We start from the raw sequence: 25,229 nt of genomic DNA on the forward strand, positions 1-25,229 counted from the left end.
ATGTCCTCCACGCCGTAGGCAACATCGCCACTGCCACACGTCCCGTTCAAAACTGGTAGTGATCAGCCAACACATGCACCAAAGAGCAGGTTCTTCTACTGCCCTCTAATTTTCTCCTCTTGGGTTCTATCATTCTTTAATTTGTCTTATCTTTTGTTTGAATATAAGTGTCATGTTATGCCATGATTTAGATTATTTTGATTTGTGTACTTGTTTCAAGTACCTAACTGACTTCAAGAATAGACATTTTGGGATAAAGCATGGAAGATTCAGTCAGCATGAGTGCAAGTTAGATTGATTTTATATACTCCTTTCTTGCGTTATACTTTTTCTAGTTCTTGTGAATGAAACCACTTTGAATAATTCATTGCCTTGATCGTCTTGCCGGGATGCGTGTTCTTGGCCAATTAATTTCCTTGATTGTCTTATTTGATTGCATTCGTTGCCTTGATTTTTCCGTTCCTTTAAAAGTTCACCCCGACTAACTTCTAACCTTGGATCCGCCACTGAAACGCTAAGATTTTGGTAGTTAATGTGCTATTAAAGCTCGGTTTGTGAAGGTCAAACTAAAATTTTGATTCGCTAAGAATTGTATGCTAGTAGTAATGAGTTTGGATCACAAATCAAGCGTAGCTAAAAAAGGAGACCCACTGAAATGGAGTATACAGTAATTTGAATCATTGTTCGAGAAGAAATGCAAGAGCACAAAAACGTGACACTGGATCCAGGTCGCGTTCGCTCAAACTTTATGGACGCTTCCCAACCGGCAGCCTCTATCCGATTATCCGCACAGCTGGACCCGCCACTCGCACCACGTTCCATCCAGCTGACGCACACCGCAGCGCCGCCCTGGGCTGGGTCCGTCCGTCCGTCCGTCCGTCGGATTTTTTCCCCATGCGGCCGAGCACGCCGGGTGCGAAGGGGGAAGCGCACCGGTAATTTCCCACCAATAGCAACCAGACAAAAAACGGCGAAAGAAGGAGACGAGATATAGAAGGAAAAAACCATTCCCGTATTTATAACCCCGCTTCCAGTTCTGGGCACGCAGCCCAAACCCCCCCTCCCCTCCCAAATCCCATCCAGATTTGGCCGCCCCACCGCCGCTGCCCCGCCGCCAGATCGGAGCGCGGCCCCGGTCCGATCCCGCTCCGCCCTCCCCAGGTGAGCTCCCGACCCCGCTCGGCTGCCGGCCTACTCGAACCCCGTTCGTATCTTCTCCGATCCGTGTCCTAGAGTAGGAAGCGCGCGTGATCTGATGCGCTGGTGCAAGTTGATGCGTGTTTTTTTTTTCCTTAGATTGTATCATGCTTGGTTTGGTTTTGCGATCTGCGGTGCCGGGAGCCAGGCAATGCGATGATGATGCGCGCGTGGGAATTGCCGCGGCTAGCTCCGTAGATCTAGATCACCTGGCCGCCTGAACTTGGACTGCGTGCTGGATGGAGGAGACGGGCTTGTGATCCGCGATGCCTCGTGAACCACGCCGGGTGGTGGATCCGCGATGGAGCTGGGTTCGGGGTTCGGCCGGTGCTTCCGATGCGGAATTACCTGCCCCCACGAGGAGGTCCAGCCTGCTGCGATCTGTACTATAGTGTTTTGTAGTGACAAGACTTGCAGCTGACGGCAACCTGGAGTGCCTGGTGGGTGCGTGCGGTGACTTGAGTTAGGATCACTCATTTTGACACATAGATCGGGTAACCTATAGTATTCCCCTATCGTCATGGATAGAAAGGTGCTTCACTGTTTTGGAAGAAATAGATCTATTGATGGGAAGTGAAGCATGAGCTTGTTTGATGATAATTATCCATTTTATCGCTTTAGCCTTTATGTTTCCATTTCCAGCCAATTCCGCTAGTATTGGCACCACAAATTAGCTAGGAGTAGTTATGATTTCAAGTGTACTCTTCTTATTAGCCCAGTCAAGCATTTCTCTAGTTGTATTCGCGCAAAAAAACATTTCTCTAATTGGACAATGGTTATGCTGATTGATTGCTTTCAGTTTAAATTACGTGCCAACTTGGTTTCACTAAACTGCATGTTTTCCCCACTAGAAACCAACACAACACAAATACCAAATTAACTATGTTTTCATAAAGTATTACCATAAACATACAATTCCATGCAATCCCATCATCTTGGTGTCCTGCAATGTGGTGAGTGGCCTGCATTTACCTGACCAGTTGTTTAGTGTCCAACACCACCTTGGCTACACAACGCGAGCCTTGGGTTATGACATATGCACCCAAACCCATGTGCACTTGCCTTGTAAAACTTCAACTCAACCCAGACCAAGATTGTGTTAGACAACTTTTAGAAATTTCCGACTATCACAGAAATGGCAAAACATAAAAACAACTATAACCACTGTGTCTACTGTTCGTATAATGCCCCCTCTCACTTTGCATATAAATAGTAAGTTCCTCTTCCAGACCTGTTGCCCCCAAGTTTGCAGACTCCCTATGTGAACCAAATTGGCCCCCCTTTTCTTCCTTGCAGAAAAAGCATTGAGTAGATTTGGTTGTGGTCTTTGATTCATGTTCCTGTGATGTGGTCTTTGATTAGGTCATGATTTCATAATCTGCATGCCTTGTGATTTGCGCCTCAATCTAGCCTAGGTTCAGTTATATGGTACTCCCTCCGTCCCATAATATAAGAGTGGTTTTGACACTACATTAGTGTCAAAAACGCTCTTATATTATGGAACGGAGGGAGTAGATGTTTGGATTATTTGGTTGTCTGGTTCATGGTGAGATGAAAATGCTCTGTACACGGGAGCTCTGTCTATTATGTTCTTTGTTCCTTTCCTTGGGTATAGTCTCTGTGAACTATGGTGGTGCATCTGCTACTTCTGCATCTTAGATTTTGAGTTAGTAACTTTGATGAATTATAGCAAGTAATGTTCTCCCATACATCCAGTTTTTTTTGTTCTTGTTATTGAGTTCCCGGGGAATCCATTAAACGGCTTTCCTTTTGAGGATGAGAAGGGAAAAGATAGCCGAGTAAAACTGTGCTATTTTCTGTTGGATCATAACCATGGTTGCCTGTTTTGGTAACAGTTTATGTACACCTATCTGCAGGGACATGGGAATGGAGGTCGTCGGAGCTGAAGCTGCACCAGCACAGGTTAAAGTAGCTGATGAGGAAGTGACCCTTTTTCAAGACAAGGAAAGCCAAGCAACTGCAAAGGAGCGGGAGGAAGCAGCTGTTTTTGGTTCAGACAATGGCAAAGCTGCGGCAAATGACATGGCACCTCCAAAGGACGCAGCGGAGGAGTGGCCTGAACCTAAGCAAACTTATACCTTCTACTTTGTCAAGGTCCGCTCATTTGAGGACCCTAAGCTGAGAGCAAAACTCGAGCAGGCTGAGAAGGACTTCCAAAATAAGATCCAAGCTCGGGCCAAGATTATTGATGCTATAAAAGCTAAAAAGGTATTTCTTCTTAAAACTCAACATCGAAGTAGGCCCTACCTCTTTTAGTCCTAATTCTAATTTGACTAGATGTTTCATGCTCTGAAACTTATTTAAAGTGACTCTTTGCACTATTGCTTGCCTGTATGTGTTCTTGTTGAAGTAAACCAGGGGATCAGTGTGCCTGCTTTAAGCATAGTGATGAAACTTACTTCACACTTCCTCTGCAGACTGAGCGTGCTGCTGTTCTCGCGGAGCTAAGGCCATTGAGTGCTGAGAACAGGCAGTACAATGAAGCTTTTAATGAGAAGTTGGAGGAGATGAAACCTTACAGAAACCGTTTAGGCAAGTTCCGTGATGAAAATAATGCCATGCGGGCGGAGAGTGCAGGCTTGTGCTCTTCACTCGAAGAGCTTGAGCATGAGGTATGATCAGCACTTTGATAACTCAACCCTTCTCAGTCAGTATTCTCATTTTTTGTTTGTTTATTCTCCTTCAATTCTCCCTAGATCAAGAGATTGAATCACCGCATAAGTCATGAGAGCATATCTTTAGATGAGGAGAAACGGCTGATCAAAGAAATTAAGACCCTTGAAAAAACCAGACCGAAGGTCAGTTCCAATGCTGCTAAACGAGCTAAGATGCAAGATACAGTGGTTGAAAGAGATGCCATACAGGATCAGGTGAAAGTAAGTATCCCATGCCGTGACTTCTGTCTTCTATTGTGCATTTACCTCCTGCATAAATAAATATTAGATACCATTTTGTTTGTCACTTCCCATTCAGCTCATCGGGGATGGTATAGATGGAGTAAAGAAGGAGCGACAAGCAGTCAGGTCTAAGATTAAGGTCCTGGACGATGAGATGAGGGTTGTTGATGGCGAGATTGCTTTGCTTCAAGAAGATTTAAATGCAGCTACCGCCAGAAAGGATAAAGCGTATGAGTCATTGACCGAATTGAGAAAAGCGCGTGATCTTGCCGTAAGTCAGCATACCTTCAACATCTCTCATGCTCATTATTATGTTTGCTCTTGTAATGTTGTTGAGAGTTTGAGACCACCCCATTTTCCAAGTACTTTAGTTGTGTTACAGTTTTACGCAATGAGGCATCATCTTTTTGCATGCCTGAACAGCACTTGAACTCCCTTTCTTGATTGTGGAAATATATGATCAGCCATCGCCTTTTCAAAATTTGAAGCTCTTTGTGACAGCCACATATTGATAAGCCGAATTCTCTGCATCATACCTGTGCATTTTGGTATCAGGAAAAGTTCCTTATTGACTTGAATGTAGCATCAAATTATGTTAGTCACTTATTGAAATATCTGAGATGGCACTGCCAGTGCAGTGGTTGGAACATGCTTTATTAGAAGTCTGTCACAAATAATGGTTATTTACCGCACTGTCTTAACAAATTCTTTTGATTTTTCTTAATATTTATGTAGAGACTATCTATTGACAATGTTGCCTTCATCTTGATCAGAATGCATCCTTCCATCAAAACCGCATAGTTCTGAACAGAGCCAGGGATTATTCTTCTAGGAATGAGGTGGAAGAATTGCAAGAGCTCCACAAGACTGAGGTTTGCTTCCACAACCACCTCCTGTAACCTCATCTTTCATTGACTTAAGTATTTCTATACTCAATTGTTGATATGCGCTTTGGTAGGTTGAGAAGTTCATGACACAATGGTGCGGCAGCAAGACCTTTAGAGAGGACTACGAGAAGAGGATCCTCACTTCCCTCAATGGACGACAGCTGACCCGAGATGGCCGGATGAGGAATCCTGATGAGAAGCCCATATTTATCGAAACACAGCAGCCAGCAGCACCTGTGCAACAGGAGCCTATCCCATCAAAAGCGCCTTTGAAACAAGCAAAGGAAGCTGCTGCTCCTCAAGTCGCCCCCAAAGAAGAGCCCCTTGCAAAAGCATCTGCCAAGTCAGCTAAGGTAAAAGCTGCTGTGGATGCTGATGATGATGCCTATGAGGCTGAGCCTCCAAAGGAGAAGCCCAAGCCTAAAGAGGTTGATGTAGCAAAGTTGAAAGAGATCAAGAGACAGGAGGAAATCGAGAAGAATAGACTTGCTTTGGAAAGGAAGAAGAAACAGGCCGAGAAGCAAGCAGCGAAGGCTGCAGCCCGAGCACAAAAGGAAGCCGAGAAGAAGCTTAAGGTAGACACATTAGCATCTCTCTCTCTCTCTCTCTCTCTCTCCTGTAGTGTAACAATGGTGACAAACTTTTTCAGAAAGAGGAGAAGAAAACCAAGAAGAAAACTGAGGCAGCTGACACCGACGAGCCAACTGACTCAGACACCAAGTCTGATGAAGCAGCAGAAACCCAAGCAGAGGATGAGTCTACTCCAGTTCCTGTAGTGAACAAAGAACAGAAGCAGAACACACGGACCAGGAATGTAGTCACCAAGACCAAGGCGCCGCTGCCAAAGGCGATCCTGAAGAGGAAGAAAGCCCAGTCGTACCGGTCATGGGCCACCCCAGCCGTGGTGATATCCGCCGTTGCCGTGCTCGTCGCCCTGCTCGCCGCGCTGGGCTACTACCAGTACTACCGCCCGGCGACCACCAGCAACTGATGGAAGGAAAAGAAGGAGGCCTGCGCACCCGCCGCCCTCGAGTATGATTCTTACTAGACCAATTTTGCAGGTGAGAGCAACAGAGTGCATGGTCTGCCGAGACCTGAATGAACTGAAAAGACTGGAGAAGCTTATTCGTTTCTGTTCTGTTTGTTGGGTGGAGTCGGATAAAAAGTTGCAGTTAATTTTGGTTGGCACAGTTAATTTCGTCCGGAACTTGAGAGTCTATACTGCCAGTGAACTCAGTTGTACTTTAAAGTGGAGAATAGATTGCCATCTGAAATAAGTATGCATGTAAACGTGCTGTTTGTGTATGTGTATGCATGGAAATGGAGGCGCATCAGTTGGTCCATCTTCCTAGATTTGGTTGATTCCCATGACTTCGCTTTTTTAAGTACCTTATGTGTGCGTGTTGCTTACGACTCTATGAGTTTCACAAGCCCATAAGGGGACATGGATTATATTTTCAGCATATCAAGCGATGCCTGGTACGAGGCGAGAGGACGAATCCACCGGATGAATCTTTTTGGTTGGACGACTCACGTAACCATTTTTTCCAAGTTGCCATGAATAAATAATCTAAAAGTCGGGTTCCTCCCTTCTCATTCTCTCTTGTGAGATGACAACTTCTGCATTGCAACTAGGCTGGGGATCGGTCGGTCCTAATAGTACACATAGAGTACCTGATTGGTGCTGTATTAGATGTTCAGATGCATGACCTGGAATATATTCTTCAGAATGTTGAGTATTAGCAGCACTGTTTGACAGTGTCATCTTGTATCACTATCATCTTGTACTGCCAGATATGGCAACGAACAATCAGTCTTTCAGAGCAGAAGCCCATACTTTGTGAACTCTTGGGGTAAGCACATGCAGCAATTGTCGCTGCATTCGATTGGTCCTTATTATTTACTCCCTCTGTCCTAAAATAAGTGATTCAATTTTGTACAAAATTGAGTCACTTATTTTGAGACAAATAGATTCGTAGACCATCTAGCGACGACTACAAACACTAAAGTAAGGTGAAGGCGCATCGTCCTCATCGCCCCTTCCTACGTTGAAGTCAAGTAGTAGACAGTCGGGAAGTATATTGTTTCACCATAGGATTTTTCAGTTATAGAGCAAACATCAATGTGCACAATATCAAGAACATTTTCTGCTCGGTGTGAAGGAAGTGTACAAAATGCAACCCTATGTTATTTTTCAGCAAAACAATGTGCACAGAGTTTCAAGAATATACATTTCAACTCAGAGAGGTAGTCCATGCGAACAAGAGCATGCATGCCGTTCTCACTCATATGTCCAAGCCTCTTGTGTCATAATTCAACCAAATGTCTTTTTTCAGCAATGTTCAACACTTCATTGCACAACTTGGTTTTAGTCACATAGAGAGAACCCTGCTTACTTCCTCGAGCCACGATAAAAGAGCCTTTGATGAGCTTCCGTTTTTCTTCACCAAAATAAATAGGATGTTTGATATCATCAAGCTTGGCCACTGATAATAAATTCAGTCTTATGTCAAGAACATGCCTCACATCATCGAGCACCCAATTAGCAACCTGTGTTTGTTTCAATGCATATAGAGCCCTTGGCAATAATTGTTGGCGAACGACTATTTTTCATCCTCACTTGGCCAGTAACATCGCTAGTGTAAAATGTAAAATACTCCTTGTGTCATGTGATGTGGAAGGACACACCTAGTCCACAACGCAGCTCATGGCACCATTACGAACAACACTATAGCATTCTTCTTCTTCAATGACAATATAGTCCTTATCTGTTCTAGTCATGGCAGAGCTGCTTTTGCTCGGTTTTCTTCGCAAGTTTTCCCCCTGCAAGCTCTCTTTTGTACTTAGTGCACTCGCTCTTTATGTGTCCAGATTGCCACAATGAAAGCGAGTAATGTCTTTTCTCTGTCTTGACTTTGGTCTCCCTCTGGATTTACTTTTGCCTTGCTGAAATCTTGTGTGAGCGCATCCATGATTGTCATACTTCCCATGGGTTTCAACCACATATGCATCACAAGAAGAGGCACCATCACCCTTTTCCTTCTTTCTGGCTTCTTAATTCAACATGTTGTTCTTCACCATCTCCAAAGTCAGCTTCCCATCTGGAGCTGAATTGCTAAGTGACACAACAAGCGTGTTTCAACTATCAGGCATGAAACTCAGCAGCAACAATGCTTGCACCTCATCCTCAAAATTGATCTTCATGGCTGAAAGTTGGTTATATGGAATTGGAAGACATTCAAGTGCTCAGTCACACTTGTGCCATCTCGGTACTCAACCTTTGCAAGTCTTTTGATCACCAAGGCCCTCTCATACATAGACTCCAACTTCTGCCACATCTCATACATATTTGTGTCATTTGCAATATGGTGCACTATATTGTGGTTGATGTACAACCGAATCATACCTATTGTCTCCATTCTTCTTCCGCGACACCGGTGGGTATCTTGTCTTTCACAATTGTCTCATACAAATCCTTAGAATAAAGGATGTCTTTCATGAGCTTCCATAATGAGTAATTGAAAGACTTAAGTTTTATCATGCCACTTGTTGTACCGCTTTCCTCCAAAGCCATTGTGAGCAGCACTTCCAGCAACAATCAAGCAATTGGGATTGTCAACCTCCTAAGCAACCAAAGTCTGATGCCACTCTGCTGGGAATTAACACACAAACACACTTGTGGTGAACTGAAAGCTGCAACGAAAACAAAGTAACCTCAGTACCGCATCATGTACTAACTCAAAGAATCGTTGCTTCTTAGTATGCAAGGAGACATACACAACAACATATATATGGAGGAAATAAGTTTCGCAACACCCCAGACACTCCTCAGGCGTTGTTTAGTGGAAAGTGTAACACCCTGGACACTTCTTATATGATATTTGATGGCAGGCGTAACTTTCTAAGCGGCAACAAATATCAACACATGGACACCAAATTTTTACGTGGAAAACCCCCAACTCGAGGGAAAAAACATGGGCCGAAACCACCCAAATCCTCTTCCACTATTATTAAATGTGGGATACAATAAGTTCTTCTCTGGATAGCACTAGAGGATCCCATACATCAAGATTTTTAGATCTTGGATTTACACAACAAGATTTGGGGCTCAAAAGCTAGGGATTGGAACAATCTCAGCAAATATGGTGGTGGTGACTACTAGATGGAGAGTAAAGCATCCCCATCCTCTCACGTGCAAAGTTCAAAATGACCCTAGTCATAACCCTAATGGGTAGCGTGCTTCTGCACCTCTTTGAGCTGCCTAAAAGTCTTCAAATGATCATCTTCTCACAGCCCACATGAGGAGGATATCCCAATAAATTTAGTATCTAGTTTTTTTAATTTGGAGTTTGACAAAAAAATTAAGTCAATTTTGAACAACATTAATATGAAGAAGCACCCAATATGAGCAAGAGTACAAGGGCAGGTGCTTGGTACAAATCAGTGTCATTCACTAGTGCATCAAAAGCTACAATGTGTCGATTGATTCTTGGTTCCGTGAACAGCTAAGAGCCAAACACTCAGACAATTCACGCTCTGTTTGGATGTATGTATTGAGAACCTCTGAATTCATTGGGTCCAATACCAAATCAGTGTTGTTCCGAAATATGCTACAATACCAAATCTATTGTTTGGTTGCACATGAAATTGCCGGTGGGAATTCAACAAAGGAGGCAATAGCAATTTCATGTTTGGATGTTCTGTTGATGAATTGGGAGGGAGATGTGCTCCACGAGGGGCGACAGATCTTGAGGTGCAGGCAGGGGGCAACGGTTGCGAGCTGGAGAGGATGGGCAGCGGTGGCGAGCACCGAGCAGGAAACGAGGAGCAGAGATGATGGTGAGCGGGGAGAGGAAGAACCGTCATGGTCGAGCTCCTAGTGCCACTCCCTTGTCGTCGCTTCTGTTTCACTGTGAGCGAGCCGATGTGTATCTTCTGCGGGGCGAGCGATTTCAGAGGAAAACAGAGGCCTGGAGCTTGGTATCGTGGAGAGAAATCACTCTCAGTATTGAAACCGTGTCCAGGAAGTGTCTTAATTCCTTATACTCCCTCTGTAAAAAAATAAGAGCATTTAGCTCACTACTTAGTGAGCAAAACGCTCTTATATTTCTTTACGGACGGAGTATTTTTATAGGAATATAGGATCTGTTAGATAGGGCTTAATTCCTCAAAACCAAAAATAAAATAAATTCCTCAAGTGCGACTTGGGGGGTCTGCTAGAGATGCGCTCTGTATCATTCCAATTTTATCGGATGTCCCCGAAGGGACGGCTAGAGATGCTCTAACCATGTCAAATTTACAAGCTGGTTCAACCAGTCCTCAGTTCACAGTCTCTAAGCCGCAGTTCCTGGAGCAGTGCTGAAGATGCTGCCCACAGCTTCTTGGCCACCTCTATGTCATAGGACAGCACAGAAGACCTGATGGTTCTTCCCTTCCCTCCAAAAAAATACTTCCCAGATGCTTCCTGCGATACAGCAACTAAAACTCAGAGCTGGTACTGAATGTCGATACATCATTTTTCTTGCATCAAAATAGCAGAAGCTTTGAGAGGGTTTTGACAGGAAGGCTACAGGCGGTGCCAAGGCTGCGTCAAGGACAGCACCAATCCCCGTATCTGGCTGCTGTAGGAGGTTCAGGGTGCGTAGAATAAAGAACGCGAACTGAAAAAGGCATGGAGGGAGCTCCCGCATGATGCGTGTTTCTATCACACCTGGATCCGCGGCCCTATAAGCATGAAATTTAAGACTTTAAAGATGAGAATAAACAAACTCAAATGATAAAAAAATAAAAGGGCTTAAGGCAGCATAGCATGACAGAGAGATGAGCCTTCGAAATCCGTCCTTGTACCAAAGATAACTAATGAATTTCGGTAAAAGGAAAAGAGAACAGAACTACAGAAGAACATAATTTTGCGAGGACTTCGACATTTGGGTCAGACATGTTTTAGAGGTTTACTTGGTGGGCAATGGGCAAAAAGCGCTGGTGCACATCTTATCATGTGAATCAAATACGATTGCATGAAGAATAAATGGAAGGGAAAAACACAAGACAGGACTAAAATGGCACATACATGACAGAGATACCAGAAGAGATGTGAAGTTGTCGATGAAGTTCATATGAGAACACAAGTAAACAAACTGCAATGGGAGAAAATGAGACCAATAGATTTTGTAGATAAGACCTGCATGAAGTGAATACTAAAGCAAGAAGCGTACATTTAGTATACTCGTAAGTACTAGCTAAGGGGTAACTTCCCCCAACTGAATGCTGACCAAACTTCACTCCTTGCAGTGCCTCCTCGGACACGTCAATTTCTGACACTGGAGATGTAATAATTGCACGTGTTAATCAAAGAGAATGTGTACGGGGAGAGGGAAACTGCTAGAATGGTGGTACAATGTGACCAGCTGCAAGAACAAATGGTACACATAGTGTACCAGATTCAAAATAGACGCAACAGGGAAATATGTGGTCCACCTAGATTTTGGCAATGGAGCTACTACAACCAAAAAATCCACAGGGAGTGGCAACATAATTTAACAAATAGATGCAAACTAAATAAACTAGACGAGCTCCAACGGAGTCCAGGGATTGGCAGGTGGGCTCGGCGTGCACTCACGCACCTAGACACCTGGGCGACGTCCAGTTCTCTATCCGATATGTGAAAACTAATGTATGCAATACAAAAATATGCATAATGTGGCAATGTCCATGCAACAATAGTTCAACATAGGCTGAGAAAAAGTTCATACAGTTGGTGTACTATATACAATAGGAAAAACTTCAAACTTACCACATCTGTGTGTGAAAGATGTTAGATTAACCACCCGGGAAGGTACCGGGCTGTTCTTCAGCAGTGGTAGAAGAATGCTGGTCAGGATAAATGGACCAATGTAGTTTGTCTGCATCACTCTGAAATTCACACGCATTAAGGTTCACTTAGAGAATTGGCTAGATAAAAGAAAGCATAATGCTGATATTAAGAGAACTTGAAGACCACATAATTCTTTCACGAGAATAATTGCAAGGAAAGCACATACTCATCAATCCCATCCTCGGTAACTCTATGTGATTTTGCAAGCATCCCAGCATTATTGATCAAAAGCTGAATGGAAGGCTCCAGATTCGAATCCCGAATCCACTGATTGAGCGAAGCTTCAAACTTCTTAATTGACCTGTAGGATGACAAGTCCACTTGAAAGGCTTCAAGACAGGCATCTGGCTGTTGCCTACGAATTTCTTTAGCGGTCTGGTTTTACAGAGTGCAGCAGTGATGATAATGGCAAACAGAAGCAAACAGACACCCAACTGAAGCTGCAAACAATACCTCACTCAGCAATTGCGCAGAACGTCCGGCTGAGGCAAAATAGAACATGTATCATTTTAGTCCGTTGAATACAAGTCCCACAACAAGGACAAAATAAAGAATGAACATGAATGGAATCGAGAATTCAAGATGCAGCAGAGAATCAATTTATCTGTAGAGTAGGTGGTGAATAATGACATGAAACATGACATCCGCGTTTGCAGATTCATCGAATGTCATATATATAGCGTTCAACAAAGGGCACTCTATTTTGCACGAGACCAGGAGCGCCAAGTGCTCGACGAAATGCCCGCACGAGCACGACAAGACACACGCGACTCACCGAGCACGACGCTGTATCCCTCCCTCGCCAGCGCCGCCGCCGCCGCCCGGCCGAGCCCCGAGGTCGCCTGCGAGCCATCACACACCATGGACGGAGCACCGTCAGAAGGCGGCGCACCATGGAAAACAGTAGTAATAATACGATAAAATAGGCAGACACTCCTGTTAGGGCAGTTCAAGATTACCCCGGTGACCACGCAGATGGGGCGGCGGCCGCGACCTACATCTTCCCGGCGGCGAGGGGCGGCGGTCCAGCCACGGAGGAAGAGGAGGAGGTAGGAGTAGAGGAGGGAGAGGGTCCACAGGACGCCCATGCGCCAGAACTGGGGCGAGCAGACCATGCGGAGCGCGTCGCGGTCCATGGCGGGGCGGCGGGACTGGCGAGGGCGGCGTCGTGGACCCGTGGACCCGGAGTCACTGCGTCAACTCAAACGAACGGCTGGATCCTTGCTGGAAGCTGCGGGGAACGAGTTGGCAAACTGCCTGCTCCAGACATCCAAACCGTGTTTTCTTATTTTGAACTAGAAGAACGCGGATGCGTTGCAACGGGGCTATATTAACTTTAAGAGTTTAATATTATAACATTGACGACTTTTTTATCATTAAATCACACACACTTTCTCCCCCTCCCTCTTCCTCACTTTCTCTCCCCCTCTCTCTCTAACAACACACATAGCATATTCTCCCCGCCAATAAAACTTACTCAATTGACAATAATGTGTGAACTTGTTGTGAGCTTGACTGAACTAATGGATAGTGTGATATATTCTCCAATCAATGAAATTTCAGAAATGGAAAGATTATGTAACACCTCAAGTCGTTAGCTACAGTGACCTCCCCCTAATGATGCCATGTCATCAGGCTTGCTAAGCCAAACTGCCACTTGATAAAAATCAAAGCCTAATTCAAATTTAAAATAAAGTCAAATAAATTATTTTGACAAACAGTAAAACTAAAATGTTCACCATATTCTATAAATTCCACTAATCTTTGACATGTTGAGCCCAACATTATTTGACCCAAAAATTAAATCTTGTCAAATTAATAAGAGGTCTAACCGTAGTTAAAATAACCAATTAAATATAAACCTAATTTTACGTATTTCCTTTTGGCCCCAAATTTTTTGTGCCACCTAAAAATATTGTGCTCGAATTATGTGCATAGTTTCACAATTAACAAAATCCATTTAGTTGATATAAGAATAAATAGAAAACAATGTTAAAAAGGAGAAACGGATTAGAATACATTAAAAACCAAAAGGACGATGAAAAAGAGGATTCCCCTACCACCGGGCCTTGCCACCGAACTGGCCCAGTGGTCCAGTCCCCGCACAATCGTCTTCTCCTGTTCCCCGAGCCCGTCGCTACAGAGCTAGGCTCCCGCCCGACCACCTCGCCGGCATCGAAGGGGAATGGATAAGGGTGACGCCCTGCCTCCCCTGCCCCCATGGCCTCACTCCTCCTCGACGCCCCCTCCCAGATCCACTTCTCCTCCTCGCTCGCTCGATTCCGGTGATGTGGACGAAGCAGATGCCATGGCCACCATGACCGACCCCGTCCACACGACCACTGCCCTCCCTGCTGGCTAGGAGCTTGTCGAGGAGCTCCGAATGCCTCCGCTACTTCGTCTGCGCCAACGAGATCAAGTCCAGCACCCCCAGATCGACGTCGTTGCCGTCTTCCTCAACCTTCGGCCACCGCGACATTGCCGTTCGATCCGCGCCGCCCCGAGCTCCCCTGTCTTCCCCTAGGATGCCATTGACACCGTCGTGATCTCCTCTTGCCTTTCCCCAGTTTCTCCTCTCGTTTGCTCTCGTTAGGTATTTTGCCGTGGCCGAGAACCGCCGCCCGCCATGGCCATTGCAGGGGTAGCCACTGAGCTCCTCGGATTGACCCCGTGGCACATGCCTACTCCTATGCGCGCCCATGCCCGAGCCTTCAGCTCTTCTTCCGCGCCCGCGGACCACTCCTTCTCTGGCTCTCCATGCCCACGCACGTGCCACACCGCGTCCGTCGCGCCCGCCGTTACCATCGTGCTCGCCACAGCCACCGCACCACTGTGCCTCGCGCGACGCACACCCTGGCCGCGCGTCACACTCTCGCTGGTTGCGCTCGCCCCGTCTGCTGCCGCCTATCCCTTCGCTCGCCCCGCTGTCGCGCCGCCTCCTGTCGCGGCCATCTTCTGCCGGCCGCCCCTCAGCCACGCCGGCCGCATCTCTGCCCTCCACCATCAGCCGCTCGCCTCGCCTGCTGCATGCTTCTTCTGAAGGAAATATGCCCTAGAGACAATAATAAAGTTATTATTTATTTTCTTATATCATGATAAATGTTTATTATTCATGCTAGAATTGTATTAACCGGAAACATAATACATGTGTGAATACATAGACAAACATAGTGTCACTAGTATGCCTCTACTTGACTAGCTCGTTTATCAAAGATGGTTATGTTTCCTAACCATGGACAAAAGAGTTGTCATTTGATTAACGGGATCACATCATTAGGAGAATGATGTGATTGACTTGACCCATTCCGTTAGCTTAGCACTTGATCATTTAGTATGTTGCTATTGCTTTCTTCATGACTTATACATGTTCCTGTAACTATGAGATTATGTAACTCCCGTTTACCGGAGGAACACTTTGGGTGCTACCAAACATCACAACGTAACTGGGTGATTATAAAGGAGTACTACAGGTGTCTCCAAAGGTACATGTTGGGTTGGCGTATTTCGAGATTAGGTTTTGTCACTCCGATTGTCGAAGAGGTATCTCTGGGCCCTCTCGGTAATGCACATCACTATAAGCCTTGCAAGCAATGTAGCTAATGAGTTAGTTACAAAATGATGCATTACATAACAAGTAAAGAGACTTGCCGGTAACGAGATTGAACTAGGTATTAGATACCGACGATCGAATCTCGGGCAAGTAACATGCCGATGACAAAGGGAACAAAGTATGTTGTTATGCGGTTTGACCGATAAAGATCTTCGTAGAATATGTAGGAGCCAATATGGGCATCCAGGTTCTGCTATTGGTTATTGACCAAGAATAGTTCTAGGTCATGTCTACATAGTTCTCGAACCCGTAGGGTCCGCACGCTTAAGGTTTCGATGATAGTTATATTATGAGTTTATGAGTTTTGATGTACCGAAGAAGTTCGGAGTCCCGGATGAGATCGGGGACATGACGAGGAGTCTCGAAATGGTCGAGACGTAAAGATCGATATATTGGACGACTATATTCGGAGTTCGGAAAGGTTCCGAGTGATTCGGGTATTTTTTGGAGTACCGGAGAGTTACGGGAATTCGCCGGGGAGTATATGAGCCTTATTGGGCCATACGGGAATAGAGGAGAGAGGCCGAAAGGAAGGAGGCGCGCAGCCCCCCTCTGGTCCGAATTGGACAAGGGATGCGGCCCCCCTTTCCTTCCTCCTCTCCCCCTCTTTCCCCCCTTCTCCTACTCCAACAAGGAAGGAGGGAGTCCTACTCCCGGTGGGAGTAGGACTCCCCTTGGCGCGCCCCTCCTAGGCCGGCCGCCCCCTCCCCCCTTGCTCCTTTATATACGGGGCCAGGGGGCACCCCATGACACACAAGTTGATCTATGGATCGTTCCTTAGCCGTGTGTGGTGCCCCCCTCCACCATATTCCACCTCGGTCATATCGTCGCGGAGTTTAGGCGAAGCCCTGCGCCGGTAGAGCATCATCATCGTCACCACGCCGTCGTGTTGACGGAACTCATCCCCGAAGCTTTACTGGATCGGAGCCCGGGGATCGTCATCGAGCTGAACGTGTGCTGAACTCGGAGGTGCCGTACGTTCGGTACTTGGATTGGTCGGATTGTGAAGACGTATGACTACATCAACCGCATTGTCATAACGCTTCCGCTTACGGTCTATGAGGGTACGTGGACAACACTCTTCCCTCTCGTTGCTATGCCATCACCATGATCTTGCGTGTACGTAGGAAATTTTTTGAAATTACTACGTTACCCAACAGTGGCATCCGAGCCTAGGTTTTATGCGTTGATGTTATATGCACGAGTAGAACACAAGTGAGTTGTGGGCGATACAAGTCATACTGCTTACCAGCATGTCATACTTTGGTTCGGTGGTATTGTGAGATGAAGCGGCCCGGACCGACACTACGTGTACGCTTACGCGAGACTGGTTTCACCGTTACGAGCACTAGTGCTTAAAGGTGGCTGGCGGGTGTCTGTCTCTCTCACTTTAGCTGAATCGAGTGTGGCTACGCCCGGTTCTTGCGAAGGTTAAAACAGCACTAACTTGATGAACTATTGTTGTGGTTTTGATGCGTAGGTAAGAACGGTTCTTGCTAAGCCCGTAGCAGCACGTAAAATTTGCAACAACAAAATAGAGGACGTCTAACTTGTTTTTGCAGGGCATGTTGTGATGTGATATGGTCAAGACGTGATGCTATATTTATTGTATGAGATGATCATGTTTTATAATCGAAGTTATCGGCAACTGGCTGGAGCCATATGGTTGTCGCTTTATTGTATGAAATGCAAACGCCCTGTAATTGCTTTATTTTATCTCTAAGCGGTAGCGATAGTCGTAGAAGCAATAGATAGCATAACGACAACGATGCTACGATGGAGATCAAGGTGTCGCGCCGGTGACGATGGTGATCACGACGGTGCTTCAAAAATGGAGATCACAAGCACAAGATGATGATGGCCATATCATATCACTTATATTGATTGCATGTGATGTTTATCCTTTATGCATCTTATCTTGCTTTGATTGACGGTAGCATTTTAAGATGATCTCTCACTAATTATAAGGAAGTGTTCTCCCTGAGTATGCACCGTTGCGAAAGTTCTTCGTGCTGAGACACCACGTGATGATCGGGTGTGATAGACTCTACGTTCAAATACAACGGGTGCAAAACAGTTGCACACGCGGAATACTCGGGTTAAACTTGACGAGCCTAGCATATACAGATATGGCCTCGGAACACGGAGACCGAAAGGTCGAGCGTGAATCATATAGTAGATATGATCAACATAATGATGTTCACCATTGAAACTACTCCATCTCACGTGATGATCGGACATGGTTTAGTTGATTTGGATCACGTGATCACTTAGATGACTAGAGAGATGTCTGTCTAAGTGGGAGTTCTTAAGTAATATGATTAATTGAACTTAAATTTATCATGAACTTAGTCCTGGTAGTATTTTGCAAATTATGTTGTAGATCAATAGCTTGCGTTGTTGCTTTCATATGTTTATTTTGATATGTTCCTAGAGAAAATTGTGTTGAAAGATGTTAGTAGCAATGATGCGGATTGGATCCGTGATCTGAGGTTTATCCTCATTGCTGCACAGAAGAATTATGTCCTTAATGCACCGCTAGGTTACTGACCTATTGCAGGAGCAGATGCAGACGTTATGAATGTTTGGCTAGCTCAATATGATGATTACTTGATAGTTTTGTGCACCATGCTTAACGGCTTAGAATCGGGACTTCAAAGACGTTTTAAACGTCATGGACCATATGAGATGTTCCAGGAATTGAAGTTAATATTTCAAGCAAATACCCGAGTTGAGAGATATGAAGTCTCCAACAAGTTCTATAGCTAAAAGATGGAGGAGAATCGCTCAACTAGTGAGCATGTGCTCAGATTGTCTTGGTACTACAATCGCTTGAATCAAGTGGGAGTTAATCTTCCAGATAAGATAGTGATTGACAGAATTCTCTAGTCACCACCACCAAGTTAGTAGAACTTCGTGATGAACTATAATGCAAGGGATGATGAAAACGATTCCCAAGCTCTTCGTGATGCTGAAATCGATGAAGGTAGAAATCAAGAAAGAGCATCAAGTGTTGATGATTGACAAGACCACTAGTTTCAAGAAAAAGGGCAAAGGGAAAGAAAGCGAACTTCAAGCAGAATGGCAAGCAAGTTGCCACTCCCGCGAAGAAGCCCAAAGCTGGACCAAAGCCTGAAACTGAGTGATTATACTGCAAAGGAAATGGTCACTAGAAGCGGAAATGCCTTGAATATTTGGTGGATAAGAAGGATGGCAAAGTGAACAAGGGTATATTTGATATACATGTTATTGATGTGTACCTTACTAGTGTTTATAGTAACCCCTGAGTATTTGATACTTGTTCGGTTGCTAAGATTAGTAACTCGAAACAGGAGTTACAGAATAAACAGAAACTAGTTGAGGGTGAAGTGACGATGTGTGTTGGAAGTGGTTCCAAGATTGATATGATCATCATCGTACACTCCCTATACTTTCGGGATTAGTGTTGAACCTAAATAAATGTTATTTGGTGTTTGCGTTGAGCATGAATATGATTTGATCATGTTTATTGCAATACGGTTATTCATTTAAAATCAGAGAATAATTGTTGTTCTGTTTAAATGAATAAAACCTTTGATGGTCATACACCCAATGAAAATAGTTTGTTGGATCTCGATCGTAGTGATACACATATTCATAATATTGATGCCAAAAGATGCAAAGTTGATAATGATAGTGCAACTTATTTGTGGCACTGCCGTTTGGGTCATATCGGTGTAAAGCGCATGAAGAAACTCCATAAAGATGGATTTTCGGAATCACTTGGTTGTGAATCATTTGATGCTTGCGAACCGTGCCTTTTGGGCAAGATGACTAAAACTCCGTTCTCCGGAACAATGGAACAAGCTACTAACTTATTGGAAATAATACATACCGATGTATGCGATCCAATGAGTGTTGATGCTCGTGGCAAGTATCATTATTTTTCTGACCTTCACAAGATGATTTGAGCAGATATGAGTATATCTACTTGATGAAACATAAGTCTGAAATAGTTGAAAGGTTCAAAGAATTTCAGAGTGAAGTGTAAAAATCATCATAACAAGAAAATAAAGTTTCTGCGATCTGATCGTGGAGACGAATATTTGAGTTACGAGTTTGGTCTTCAATTAAAACAATGTGGAATAGTTTCACAGCTCACGCCACCTGGAACACCACAACGTTATGGTGTGTCCGAACGTCGTAACCGCACTTTATTGGATATGGTGCGATCTATGATGTCTCTTACTAATTTATTATCGTTTTGGGGTTATGCATTAGAGACAGCTGCATTCACGTTAAAAGGGCACCATCTAAATCCGTTGAGACGACACCGTATGAACTATGGTTTAGCAGTAAACCTAAGCTGTCGTTTCTTAAAGTTTGGAGTTGCGATGCTTATATGAAAAAGGTTTTCAACCTGATAAGCTTGAACCCAAATCGGAGAAGTGTGTCTTCATAGAATACCCAAAGGAAACTATTGGGTACTTCTTCTATCACAGATTCGAAGGCAAAACATTTGTTGCTAAGAATGGATCCTTTCTAGAGAAGGAGTTTCTCTCGAAAGAAGTGAGTGGGAGGAAAGTAGAACTTGATGAGGTAACTGTACCTGCTCCCGAATTGGAAAGTAGTTCATCACAGAAATCAGTTCCAGTGATTCCTCCAATTAGTGAGGAAGCTAATGATGATGATCATGAAACTTCAGATCAAGTTACTACAGAACCTCGTAGGTCTTTCAGAGTATGGTCCGCACCAGAGTGGTACGGTAATCATGTTCTGAAAGTCATGTTACTAGACCATGATAAACCTACGAACTATGAGGAAGCGATGATGAGCCCAGATTCCGCGAAATGGCTTGAGGCCATGAAATCTGAGATGAGATCCATGTATGAGAACAAAGTGTGGACTTTGGTGGAGTTGCCCGATGATCGGAAAGCCATAAAAAATAAATGGATCTTCAAGAGGAAGACGGATGCTGATAGTAGTGTTACTATCTACAAAGCTAGACTTGTCGAAAAAGGTTTTTGACAAAGTTCAAGATGTTGAATACAATGAGATTTTCTCACTCGTATCGATGCTTAAAAGTCTGTCCGAATCATGTTAGCAATTACCACATTTTATGAAATTTGGCAAATGGATGTCAAAACTACATTCCTTAATGGATTTTTTAAAGAAGAGTTGTATATGATGCAACCAGAAATTTTTGTTAATCCTAGAGGTGCTTACAAAATGTGCAAGCTCCAGCGATTCATCAATGGACTGGTGCAAGCATCTCAGAGTTGGAATATACGCTTTGATAAGTTGATCAAAGCATATAGTTTTGTACAGACTTACGGTGAAGCCTGTATTTACAAGAAAGTGAGTGGGAGCACTACAACATTTCTGATAAGTATATGTGAATGACATATTGTTGATCGGAAATAATGTAGAATTATTCTGCAAAGCATAAAGGAGTGTTTGAAAGAAGTTCTTTCAAAAGAAAGACTTCAGTAAAGCTACTTACATATTGAGCATCAAGATCTATTGAGATAGATCAAGACGCTTGATAAGATTTTCAATGAGTACATACCTTGACAAGATTTTGAAGTAGTTCAAAATGGAACAGTCAAAGAAAGAGTTCTTGCCTGTGTTGCAAAGGTATGAAATTGAGTAAGACTCAAATCCCGACAACAGCAGAAAATAGAAAGAGAATGAAAGTCATTCCGTATGCATCAGTCATAGGTTCTATAAATGTATGCTATCCTATGGACCAGGCCTATTGTATACTCTGCCCTGATTTGGCAAGGGGGTACAATAGTGATCTAGGAGTAGATCACTGGACATTGGTCAAAATTATCCTTAGTGGAATAAGGATATGTTTCTCGATAATGGAAGTGATAAAAGAGCTCGTCGTAAAAGTTACAACGATACAAGCTTTTACACCGATCCAGATGACTCTAAGTCTCAATCTGGATACATATTAAAAGTGAGAGCAATTAACTAGAGTAGCTCCGTGCAAAGCATTGTAGACATAGAATATTTGCAAAATACATACGGCTCTGAATGTGACAGACCCGTTGACTAAAGTTCTCTCACAAGCAAAACATGATCATACCTTAGTACTCTTTGGGTGTTAATCACATAGAAATGTGAACTAGATTATTGACTCTAGTAAACCCTTTGGGTGTTGATCACATGACGATGTGAACTATGGGTATTAATCACATACAGATGTGAATATTGGTGCTAAATCACATGGCGATATGAACTAGATTATTGACTCTAGTGCAAGTGGGAGACTGAAGGAAATATGCCCTAGAGACAATAATAAAGTTATTATTTATTTCCTTATATCATGATAAATGTTTATTATTCATGCTAGAATTGTATTAACCGGAAACATAATACATGTGTGAATACATAGACAAACATAGTGTCACTAGTATGCCTCTACTTGACTAGCTCGTTTATCAAAGATGGTTATGTTTCCTAACCATGGACAAAAGAGTTGTCATTTGATTAACGGGATCACATCATTAGGAGAATGATGTGATTGACTTGACCCATTCCGTTAGCTTAGCACTTGATCGTTTAGTATGTTGCTATTGCTTTCTTCATGACTTATACATGTTCCTGTAACTATGAGATTATGCAACTCCCGTTTACCGGAGGAACACTTTGGGTGCTACCAAACGTCACAACGTAACTGGGTGATTATAAAGGAGTACTACAGGTGTCTCCAAAGGTACATGTTGGGTTGGGATATTTCGAGATTAGGTTTTGTCACTCCGATTGTCGGAGAGGTATCTCTGGGCCCTCTCGGTAATGCACATCACTATAAGCCTTGCAAGCAATGTAGCTAATGAGTTAGTTACGGAATGATGCATTACATAACGAGTAAAGAGACTTGCCGGTAACGAGATTGAACTAGGTATTAGATACCGACGATCGAATCTCGGGCAAGTAACATGCCGATGACAAAGGAAACAAAGTATGTTGTTATGCGGTTTGACCGATAAAGATCTTCGTAGAATATGTAGGAGCCAATATGGGCATCCAGGTTCCGCTATTGGTTATTGACCAAGAATAGTTCTAGGTCATGTCTACATAGTTCTCGAACCCGTAGGGTCCGCACGCTTAAGGTTTTGATGACAGTTATATTATGAGTTTATGAGTTTTGATGTACCGAAGGAGTTCGGAGTCCCGGATGAGATCGGGGACATGACGAGGAGTCTCGAAATGGTCGAGACATAAAGATCGATATATTGGACGACTATATTCGGAGTTCGAAAAGGTTCCGAGTGATTCGGGTATTTTTTGGAGTACCGAAGAGTTACGGGAATTCGCCGGGGAGTATATGGGCCTTATTGGGCCATACGGGAATAGAGGAGAGAGGCCGAAAGGAAGGAGGCGCGCAGCCCCCCTCTGGTCCGAATTGGACAAGGGGTGCGCCCCCCCTTTCCTTCCTCCTCTCCCCCTCTTTCCCCCCTTCTCGTACTCCAACAAGAAGGAGGGAGTCCTACTCCCGGTGGGAGTAGGACTCCCCTTGGCACGCCCCTCCTAGGCCGGCCGCCCCCTCCCCCCTTGCTCCTTTATATACGGGGGCAGGGGGGCACCCCATGACACACAAGTTGATCTATGGATCGTTCCTTAGCCGTGTGCGGTGCCCCCCTCCATCATATTCCACCTCGGTCATATCGTCGCAGAGTTTAGGCGAAGCCCTGCGCCAGTAGAGCATCATCATCGTCACCACGCCGTCGTGCTGATGGAACTCATCCCCGAAGCTTTGTTGGATCAGAGCCCGGGGATCGTCATCGAGCTGAACGTGTGCTGAGCTCGGAGGTGCCGTACGTTCGGTACTTGGATCGGTCGGATCGTGAAGACGTATGACTACATCAACCGCGTTGTCATAACGCTTCCGCTTACGGTCTACGAGGGTACGTGGACAACACTCTCCCCTCTCGTTGCTATGCCATCACCATGATCTTGCGTGTACATGGGAATTTTTTTGAAATTACTACGTTCCCCAACATCTTCCTGCTGCTCTGCGCTGCTCTACCACTGGTACGCTGTTGCGCCATGCCCTCGACACCGCCGTGGACAAACGTGGTGGAGGGATTGTCAATGGAGTATGAGGAGGAGGTGGCGGAGAAGGTGTGGAGAGGCAAGAGGTCTAGGGTGGCGTTAGCTGGCTGTGGTAGAGGTGATTATGCAAGAAGGAGCCGGAGCGGAAGGAGAGGTCACAATTGGAAAGAATCACAAAAAAATCATAACCCGGAGATCTCATTCCAAAAAAATGCTAATATTCAATAGGTGGAAAACATAAGAAATATTGGATGTTATCAAGGAAAGGTAAAAATTTAGGAAAGTTAGGATTTTGAACTGATTTCTATGCAAATGGGGTTTTATTGTTTGGTAACATGATATCAGTACCTGCTCGTTTGTGACGTGTCTGATAAGGAAAGTTTGCAAATGTTAAGAAACTATTTATTGGAAAGAAATTTTGTGACGTGTCTGTTATTTGTTTCTAAAACAAATTTCACTAATGAGAGAAATCGATTGATTTAGATAAGTTAGGAAAGTTAGATTCAAATCTATTATTTGTTTCCTAAAAATTTATTATTTGTTTCCTAAGACAAATTGAACCAATAAAAGAAATTGATTGATATGAATAATTTAAGGAAGTTAGATCCGTGATTTGTTATACGTTAGAAAAGTCCTGGTTGTAATAAAGAGTGGAGAGAAAAATAAACCGATGGACCAGGATGGGAGGGAGTGGTGGGAGGAGAGCCGAAAAAACACCAGCGAAAATAAACCGTGAAGACTATTCACCAACTGCTTCATTAGAAGTAGAGATACATGTTTTGTTGAGTTTACACTTTTTTTTCTCATGCCCAACCAAACACCTTGCTCAAGATATTCATAGTTTAGAAATTATTATACGATTACTACGTTTTCCTAATACTTCCATTCGAAAATAAATTGTGCGCTAGAAACATGCAGCGTTTCTGACCAAAATTTTACACAAACATATCATTATCTTCTTAATAAACATTCATGGCAAATCTAATGACATGTCGTGATGGGAGTGGACGAACGTTACTGGTACACTGGTCCAGCCCATAATTTCAAGGTCGATAACTTCTTGGTCGGCTTCATAAAAAAAATTGGTCTAGGGGAGCCGGTCACCATCAGCCCATCGAAACAAGCGGGTCGATCCAAATTTAGTTGCTCAAAGTTATAGCCTGCGGTTACAATGCATATAAATTTGCAAGGTTGTTGCCCTTGTGCTTATATGAGAACTTCAAATTATTGCGGTTACAACACCCAATCCCTATAAATAAACACATCCAAAAAACTAAGCCAACAAGTCTTGATATTGACAAAGTCACCACCGACGCCTCGCTATCAACAAGAACGTCACCTCCCACTGAATGAATATTCCACCATTATGAGGCACAAAAGCGTAAAAACCTAGGGTTTGAACCCTGATAGTACTGCCCTCCTGATCAACCAACCACATGTTGGTTCTCCTTAACCAAGAACATCTACAACACAAAGTTCTACAAAGCCAACAACCAATGAAATGCCAAAAAGAGCGCCAAACGAACAGGACCATGCCAACACGAAACACATAACTTATTCACAAAGATGAATGGATATACCTGTTGCAAACTAGTAAAACGGAATCGAGATATATCTGTTACAAACACGAGCGCACAACGGCTAACATCAGCAAAAGAACTGGGTCAGAGAAACATGTATACAAATAATAATCAACAAAT

The 25,229-nt window shown here is 44.0% G+C and overlaps 2 protein-coding genes across 4 annotated transcripts; one reads left to right on the forward strand and one right to left on the reverse strand.

Annotated features, from left to right (window-relative positions):
- The first annotated feature begins 1,007 nt into the window (after positions 1-1,007).
- On the forward strand, positions 1,008-6,355 carry LOC119308889 (proton pump-interactor BIP103-like). Its single transcript, XM_037585048.1, has 8 exons — positions 1,008-1,161; positions 3,075-3,426; positions 3,636-3,830; positions 3,915-4,094; positions 4,192-4,386; positions 4,889-4,987; positions 5,074-5,577; positions 5,652-6,355. Exons 2-8 carry the CDS (start codon positions 3,079-3,081, stop codon positions 5,991-5,993), a joined length of 1,863 nt encoding a protein of 620 aa, XP_037440945.1. The 5' UTR covers positions 1,008-1,161; positions 3,075-3,078; the 3' UTR covers positions 5,994-6,355.
- Positions 6,356-10,161: 3,806 nt separating this feature from the next.
- On the reverse strand, positions 10,162-13,107 carry LOC119308892 (retinol dehydrogenase 13-like). 3 transcript variants are annotated; one of them, XM_037585052.1, is made up of 9 exons: positions 12,836-13,107; positions 12,652-12,718; positions 12,330-12,358; positions 12,043-12,251; positions 11,796-11,914; positions 11,218-11,322; positions 11,073-11,139; positions 10,573-10,726; positions 10,162-10,466 (listed from the first exon to the last, which is right to left on the reverse strand). In XM_037585052.1, exons 1-9 carry the CDS (start codon positions 13,010-13,012, stop codon positions 10,311-10,313), a joined length of 1,083 nt encoding a protein of 360 aa, XP_037440949.1. In that variant the 5' UTR covers positions 13,013-13,107; the 3' UTR covers positions 10,162-10,310. The 3 variants fall into 3 exon arrangements, with proteins under 3 accessions (XP_037440949.1, XP_037440950.1, XP_037440948.1); XM_037585053.1 differs by having other exon boundaries at positions 10,562-10,726; XM_037585051.1 differs by having other exon boundaries at positions 10,162-10,726.
- Positions 13,108-25,229: the final 12,122 nt, after the last annotated feature.

This window comes from Triticum dicoccoides, chromosome 5B, assembly GCF_002162155.2.
Source record: "Triticum dicoccoides isolate Atlit2015 ecotype Zavitan chromosome 5B, WEW_v2.0, whole genome shotgun sequence".
In the NCBI taxonomy this organism is placed as follows: Eukaryota; Viridiplantae; Streptophyta; class Magnoliopsida; order Poales; family Poaceae; genus Triticum; species Triticum dicoccoides.

What these genes read in the sequence shown, in the direction of transcription:
- LOC119308889 (XM_037585048.1), top strand. Translation starts at nt 3,079, where the DNA reads ATGGGAATGGAGGTCGTCGGAGCTGAAGCTGCACCAGCACAGGTTAAA. An exon ending in ATGCTATAAAAGCTAAAAAG is followed by an intron (nt 3,427 to 3,635) that starts GTATTTCTTCTT and finishes CTTCCTCTGCAG; the next exon opens with ACTGAGCGTGCTGCTGTTCT. An exon ending in AAGCCGAGAAGAAGCTTAAG is followed by an intron (nt 5,578 to 5,651) that starts GTAGACACATTA and finishes AAACTTTTTCAG; the next exon opens with AAAGAGGAGAAGAAAACCAA.
- LOC119308892 (XM_037585051.1), bottom strand. Translation starts at nt 13,012, where the DNA reads ATGGACCGCGACGCGCTCCGCATGGTCTGCTCGCCCCAGTTCTGGCGC. An exon ending in CCATCTGCGTGGTCACCGGG is followed by an intron (nt 12,719 to 12,835) that starts GTAATCTTGAAC and finishes GATGGCTCGCAG; the next exon opens with GCGACCTCGGGGCTCGGCCG. An exon ending in ATCTTTCACACACAGATGTG is followed by an intron (nt 11,323 to 11,795) that starts GTAAGTTTGAAG and finishes TTACATCTCCAG; the next exon opens with TGTCAGAAATTGACGTGTCC.